Here is a 7,672-nt window from a genome sequence, read left to right on the forward strand (position 1 = left end):
AGAGGGAGAAACAAAGAGAGTAACGGGCGGGGGGGTGGGGGGGCTCGGCCGTTAGTTAGGTTAGCCTTTGCCGTCCGCCGTGCCTTTGCCATCAGCTTTTGTTCTATCTTTGCCGTCTGCCGCGGACGGCAAAGAAGGGGGACGTTAAGTTTTCCTGTTAGCGGGTGCCACCTCCCTCTTTGCCGTCAGCTAGCGGACGACAAAGATTCTTTGCCGTCCGCTAGCTGACGGCAAAGAGATGGCGGATGGCAAAGACCTTCTTTACCGTCAGCTCTTTTTCTTTGCCGTCTGCTTTTCGGTAGCTGATGGCCAAGAGCTTCTTTGCCGTCCGCTAGCGGACGGCAAAGATCTGGCAGATGGCAAAGTAGCTGATTCCAGTAGTGCATGGAGCTCGGAGCCGAAGGGGATCTGAACGCCGCCGCGCCCTCCACAGCTAGCTTCCCACCGCTGCTCTCTCTCTCTCTCTCTCGTCGGGGTCACCGTCGTGCTCTCTGTCATCGTGGTCACCACCACTGTCTGTCGCCCGCTTATATAGCACACCCGGAATGGCTCTCTGCTCAATGGCTCTCTGCTGGGTTCCACAAGCCACGCCTGCAACGGTCTGATCGTCTAGGGCGTCTCTGCCGCTTGGTCCCACCTGTAAGGGCCTGATAATCCCCAAGTGCAGGGAATCATTGTAGCAATTCCCAAAGGTGGAAGCGATAAGTATGGAGTGTCGAACCCACAAGGAGGTAAAGGTAAGATCAATATTCTCTGAAGCCCTATCTGCCACTGATACGACTCTACGTGCACCGAACGTTTGCTTCCAACTAGAAACAAGAAATAAACTGTGTTGTGGGTATAAGGAGGATAACTTTGTATGACACCGGAGAGCTAAAATATAAAAGTAGGTGCTGTTATCATAAGGTTAGAATATATTACTAAATAGTGTAAATAGCGAGTGTGGAATAATGGTGGATCGGTGTGCGGAATTGTCCTAAGCAATTGTTTACAAGACCGGTAGTCACTATTGCAATTTCATATGAGGGAGAGGCAAAAGCTAACATACTTTCTCTACTTGGATCATATGCACTTACGATTGGAATTCTAGCAAGCGTCCGCAAATACTAAAGATCACTAAGGTAAAATCCAACCATAGCATTAACGCATCAAGTCCTCTTTATTCCCATACGCAACAACCCCTCTTACTCGGGTTTGTGTTTCCATCACTCACCAACCCACTATAAGCAAATCATGAACGTATTGCAACACCCTACAGCGGGAATCCCTCACGCTTGCGCGACACAGAGGGCACCATAGGACAGCATCAAAGTGAAACATACAACTCATACCAATCTAGATCATCAATCAACCCAAAGACAAAAGATATCTACTCGAAACATCATAGGATGGAAACACATCATTGGATCATAATATGTAGCATAAAGCACCATGTTCAAGTAGGGATTACAGCGGGATGCGGGAGAGTGGACCGCGTAAAAGATGTGAGGATGGTGATGATGATGGTGATATTGATGAAGACGATCACTGTGGCGATGATTCCCCTCCCGATGGCACTCCGGTGCCACGAAGAGAGAGGAGGAGAGGTTCTCCCCCTTGTGCTTCCTCCTCCATGGCTTTCCCCCTCTGGTCCTTGGCCTTCATGGCGATGATGGCCCCTCCGAGATCCTCCTACATGGCCTCCATTGATGATGGGCCCCTCCGGCAGGGTGCCAGAGAGGGCCTAGATTAATTTCTCGTGGCTACATAGGCTTGCGGCGGCGGAACTTCCGATCTAGGTTAATTCCCGAAAGTTTCAGTATTTATAGGAATTATTGGCGTTGGTTTCACGTCAGGGGGGGTCTCCGAGCCATCCACGAGACAGGGGGAGGCGCCCCCCTAGGGGCGCGCCCTCCTATCTCGTGGGCAGCCCGGAGCTCTTCTGGCCCAACTCCGATGCTCCGTGGTCTTCTTTTGGTCCATAAAAAACCCTCAAAAAATGGCACGTCATTTGGACTCCGTTTGGTATCCCTTTTCTGTAAAACACAAAGACAAGGAGAAAACAGAAACTGGCACTGGGCTCTAGGTCAATAGGTTAGTCCCAAAAATCATATAAAATGATATATAAATGCATATAAAACACCATAGATGGGTAATATAATAGCATGAATACTTTATAAATTATAGATACGTCGGAGACGTATCAGGGCCGAGTCAAAAGGTTGACCTGAAGGAGACGGCAGAGTTCACAGAAGGAGTTGGTGCGCACGGACTAGGGGCAGAACTGAGCACGATTCACATCTGAGGGCAAAGCTGAGCAGATGGACACCACTGAGGACAAAAGGATAATTAACCCTTATTTTTATGAACTATTGTTTTCAGATCTTACCATTGTTACAGAATATGTTCACTCCTTGGCCAGGAGGATGGAAGACAGGTCATCATAGATCATATTGATCCAGTTTATAAAGAAAACCGGATAAAAAACTGAACAATTTGACACTGTTTGTGAGAGAAACCGGGCCGAAAACTGTACCGGCAACGCCTGGACAAGGCACGCCTAACTAGCAGATAGAAGCGCCATCGCCATGAAAGTAACTCGTAGATGTGAGGTGCCATCGAGGATCACAATGCCGGAACTTTGCAAGCAGCCTAACACACCGCATAGGCGTGCGTACCAAGCCCCACGACACAACTGAGGGCCGTCCACTGTCAACGAGTGCCACCAAACACGATCTTTGGCTGGGAGCTCCTCCACGACAATTCAAAATGATTGGCAAGTTGGGGAGCCATCTCGCACCATATATGAGCAAAGATGAACTAAGATATCACCAAAAGCACGGAGCTCGCCGGAACACATCGGCAGACATTGGAGGGTCTTGAGCCTGCACAACAACAGAGGCGAGACACCTTCACGAGGGGGAAACAAATGACCGCCCTGCGGCGCCAAAGGCACCGCCGCCGAACCAAAAAGGAAACCACTGAATAACCACCATCGACCCCATGCCGGCCGCACAACCACCATCAACAAACCAACACCGGCTCCTCCGGCTGATCCCTACTCCAAAAATGATGCCCACAAGAGGGGAACGGTGCAGGCGCTGTCATCACCTGGTCTGATAGAGCATGGATATGAGGTTTTCCTCGGACCAAGGGATGACGGGGAGAGGAGCACATCACCATAGCAGCAGCATCAAGAAGGTAGCAACGCCCTTGGCCGCCACTGCTGTAGCCTCCGACCATAGCCGGAAACAGACTTTCGCCTGACATCGTCTCCTATTCTTGTGAGTAGACCAGCTGATACACCACGTCCACTAGGCCCCACCAAGGCAAGCCTCCACCAACCTCCGTCTGTTGTGCACATCATAGCTCCCAGTGGCGAGCCACCACCTTGTTGCTAAGCAGTAGCGACCTCCGCACCATGAACGCCAGATCGGAGTGGCATTGTGCCTGGAGCCCTGACCCACCTGGTCAATGAGTAACAAGGCCAGTAACGGCCGCGCACTCCAGTCTTGCCAGGTCCGTATCACACGGCAAGCCGCAGGACGAGCGGCAGGCAGTCCCCGCTGTTGCACAGCTAGATCCGGGCCAGACACCCACGCCCATCAACATTTCTAGCAAAGCCCAGCACCACAGCACGCGGCACCACCCGCCCACTACACCACCACGACCGACAAAGACACCAGCCGCCAGAGGAGCCAGCGTGAACCCAGCCATCATCGGCCGAAGGCATCGAGCAGCCATAGGGAACTTCCATACCGACCTCCAAATCCAGTGAAGATCGACCCTCATGGATCCAGGACACAGCACGCCCAAGCTCTTGCAACAGCGCACCACTAAGCAGCAACGGTGCCGCAGCTGCAACCCCCGTTCAGCTGACGGTGCCGCCACTACACCCCATTTCACTGTCGCCGCCCACACGCGGACCAACAGGATCACCAAAGCGACGGCCCATGCCCGCATCCACCGCCTCGACCACCACCTCAGATCTCGGCCACCCGCGCAGGGGAAGTGTCATGTCATCGGCGACCACCCGAGCTCCTGCTCGAGGGGTGGTGCCTTGTTGAGAGCCGCGGTGCCCCGCCACCAGATCCGAGTGGGTTTTTCCTGGGGATGCAGTAGGTGGCGGTGGGGGACGAGAAGCCGGAGAGGAAGGAGGTTACAACGGGAGGATTCGATGCCGCCCGAGTCGCCTTGGGGGAGGTACAGACTCCCTTCAAAATTATAAATTTATCCAAGTCACGTATGACTTGGATACATGTACCGCCATCCCATTCATACTCCCAACAACGCCCGTCCTTTATGTGATGTGTTGATTAGCCAATTGGATTATGCTCGTCCGAAGCTTCCTATAGATATGTCGGTTCAAACACTATTGATTTGTCTTTAACTATCCACTTTTCACACGAGGTTAGCAAGACGTCGGAAATTTGGTCCAAGTGGATAGATACAGAGGGCAATCGAGTGCACTCCAAGTGCTATATATCCCATATGCCCTGTTAATACCATCACTAGGCTCTCGAAACAGGCTTTCGCCCCCCTTCTATAAATAAAGGCACAAACCGAACAAGGTACACGGCCGAACGATACATGGTGGTGAGATGACCCTCTTACAAAGCAGATCCTAGGCTACCCGGGTCGCGAAGCAGACCAGCAACTATGCTACCGGAGGAGAACACAGGGAGAATGGAGCACAATCACGCAACACCCTAGGACACCTAAGCTCCTAGACAACGCCCCCAAGAGAGACAACGGCGCAGAGCGTCGTCGCTGCCTAGCCCCACGGGCAAGGGTCTTCACCCGGAACTCTGACGCGGCGAGGAGGTCCACGGCGACGTCTTCAAGAAGAGAACGGCGCTCGCAAGCGTCGACGTCGCCAGCGCAAAAGCGCGGAGCTTTTGCTCGACACCCCACCCTAAGTCACCGAGGCCCTAGGACAAACGCGGCGTGCCCAGACCCCAGATCCATATCTGGGCGACGTCCAGCAGAGGACACGCCCGAGCCACCAACTTCTACCCCTCTCGCCACCCACACGACCAAGAAGGGAGCCACCACCGCCGACATGGCGTCTGCCGGAGAGCCAACCATGCGAACCACCATCCGGAGCCGCCGCTCCGGCATCCAAGTCCAAGACCTCACCCACTGCCCACACCACAGAGTACCAGCCACGGTAGGAAGAGCGAAAGTCCACATCTTTCACTCCTAGCCCGGCATGAGCCACTGAGGTTGGGCCGGCGCCACCACAGTAGGGCCCCCAGCCCTGTGTCCCCAGCCAATCCCGGTGGACTGGGGGGACACACCTCCATGATTCCCGACAGCCGTCGCCGAGCAGACTCAGACAACGCCATGTCCGTGGCCCTCGACTCCGTGTTGCCCGACAACATCGTGAAGTCCCGACCACCACTAACGACCACCGAGTGGACTCCATCGCTAGGCTCGCAAGTAGAACTAAAGCAAAATCAAAAGCTTCAACCTTTATTGCACTGCAACAACAAGAACATTAATTTGTCGGCAAATTTTCATCATTTGTGCAATGTTGTTTACATTGTTTATGTCAGCATAGGATCATGAGTTCTCCGAGACTGTTTGATGTGTTCGGTGCAATGGTGTTCAATGGTTTTTCAGGTCGGCATTGTTCCATTTTTGTTTGGTAGTCTTGGTGGCTTCTTGTTAGGTTTGGCGATTTTTATAATCTGTCTCGTTGTTGATTTGGTGGCCTTCGCTATCTTTTTTATTGCTGTATTTCCATAACCTGCTTATGTATGAGGATTTCTTCATTAGGTCTGTACAAAAGTTGAAAGTGCTAAGTCTGTACAGAAGCTGAAAGTACTTACTGTTGGTAGCTCTGTGTTGTGGCATGTGTCACTGCAATCGTGAACTTGAAGCCGACGCTGTATCCTGAAACTTAGCCGGACAATAGATATTTGCGGCACGACCATCATGCGTGTAAAGCGTCACGACGTAGTCATCGTTTTTATTCTTCTACTCCTTTTGTTTCTTTTATAATGAAGATTTGTTCCAAGAAACTACATCTTCGTGATCCGATATGAGTTGTCACTAAACACCACCACATGGTTCCACCGTAGCTTTATTAGCACATAAAGAGTATTGCCTGCGTGCTAATCTTTCCGGTACCATGCCGATGCCGCGTCGGTCTTTTTAACTTTTTTGACTGTAGGAGTGTAGTGTAGCATGGCCGGTGGCAACGGGAAAAGATGTTCTAAATGTGATTTTGCCATGGCCTAATCGATAATCGTTGTGTAAAGTGGATTCCCCTCGTCAGCTAGCCGTGAGTGCGCGTGGGTGGTGGCGGGCCCGGCCGTCGTCGTCAGCGTCGGAGCCCCGTCCATTCGCCGAGCTTAGAAAACGGCTGCTGAGGAGCCCCATTTGTGCAGACTGTGCGTCCATCTCAGACCAGAAGCTATCTACCTGACAAACCAAGAAAGAAGAGCAGCAGAGCCGTGTTTAATCAACCGTGAGCTCCTGTCCGCATCATCTCATTAAGGTCGACCAATGGCGTTTCTGGGAGGATCATTGGGCGTGACAAGGAGCATCGGCAGCCGGAAGATGATGGAGGGGAAGAGCCACGGCAGGTCCGGGACGTGGCGGCGAGCGCCGGCGCCCGTGAGGCAGCTGTTCTGGAGGCTGAGGCGCGCTGTGCTGAGGCCGAAGCGCCGCGCCCTGAGCTTCGGGTACGACCTCAAGAGCTACTCCCAGAACTTCGACGACGGCTTCGTCCCTGCCCACCGCCTCTAGCTAGCCACACCTGCAGGCCGCAGGGTCTTCTTCTTCTTCTCAATTTTACTTGCCGCCCGGCCGGACCCTGGCTCGAGGCTGGATCTTGTGATTTGCTCCTCCTTAGCTCAGCTAGTATTAGACAGTACTGTTCATACACAAGTTGCTTAGTGTTGAAAGTCTGAAACTGCCAATGAAATGACACACTGTGTCTATTCTAATGTGCTTCCTTCCATGTAGTCTGCAAGCCCTCCCTTGCCACAATGGAATGAGATTTTAACTACTCTCTCTGTAAAGAAATATAAGAGCATTTAGATCACTAAATATGGAGGGAGTCTTTCTGTTTATGTTGCGCGCTACAATACACTGCCGCACCGGGGTTTCTCTCCCAGTCACTTTATTCTCGAGATGAAACCAATGTAATATTACTAAGCTGTTTGATATGCGTGCATATAGGGACTGAAGTGGATTTTCAATGTTAATTTTCAGGAGGCATGATTCGGAACCCACTGATAAAAGTTGACAATTTTGTAAGTCGATGATCAGCGGTGAGACTAAAACTTATCCATTTGATTAAAAAAACATTATAATGTATTCCATGTAATCAGAATGTTCAACCCCTCGAAACTCCCATTTGTTAGATAATTGATCATTTAGGACAAGGTCCATCCTTACTAGAAGCATCAGCGTGCATTGCTGCACCGTTGAATTACAACATCAAAGTTATGCTCACATCATTGCACCAAGATATTTAGCGAATAGCCTGGAAATTCTGATTAAACCAAGATATATTATTCTTCAAAAGAAAGTTTGACATATTCTATATGTTATTTGCTTGATTGTTAAGAGGGGCATATATATTTAATTGTTATCTCGATTTATTGTTGCTCAGTATGTTCAACGGCTGAAACAACAACCTTAGTGCATACAACCACACTTCACGCATACAAGCAGTCTC

At 51.1% G+C, this 7,672-nt stretch overlaps 1 protein-coding gene across 1 annotated transcript; it reads left to right on the forward strand.

Annotated features, from left to right (window-relative positions):
• Nucleotides 1-6,396: 6,396 nt before the first annotated feature.
• LOC119311073 lies at nt 6,397-7,084 on the forward strand. Its single transcript, XM_037586705.1, has one exon. It carries the CDS (start codon nt 6,493-6,495, stop codon nt 6,733-6,735), a length of 243 nt encoding a protein of 80 aa, XP_037442602.1. The 5' UTR covers nt 6,397-6,492; the 3' UTR covers nt 6,736-7,084.
• The last annotated feature ends 588 nt before the right edge of the window (nt 7,085-7,672 follow it).

Source organism: Triticum dicoccoides, chromosome 1B (genome assembly GCF_002162155.2).
Source record: "Triticum dicoccoides isolate Atlit2015 ecotype Zavitan chromosome 1B, WEW_v2.0, whole genome shotgun sequence".
Taxonomy (NCBI): Eukaryota; Viridiplantae; Streptophyta; class Magnoliopsida; order Poales; family Poaceae; genus Triticum; species Triticum dicoccoides.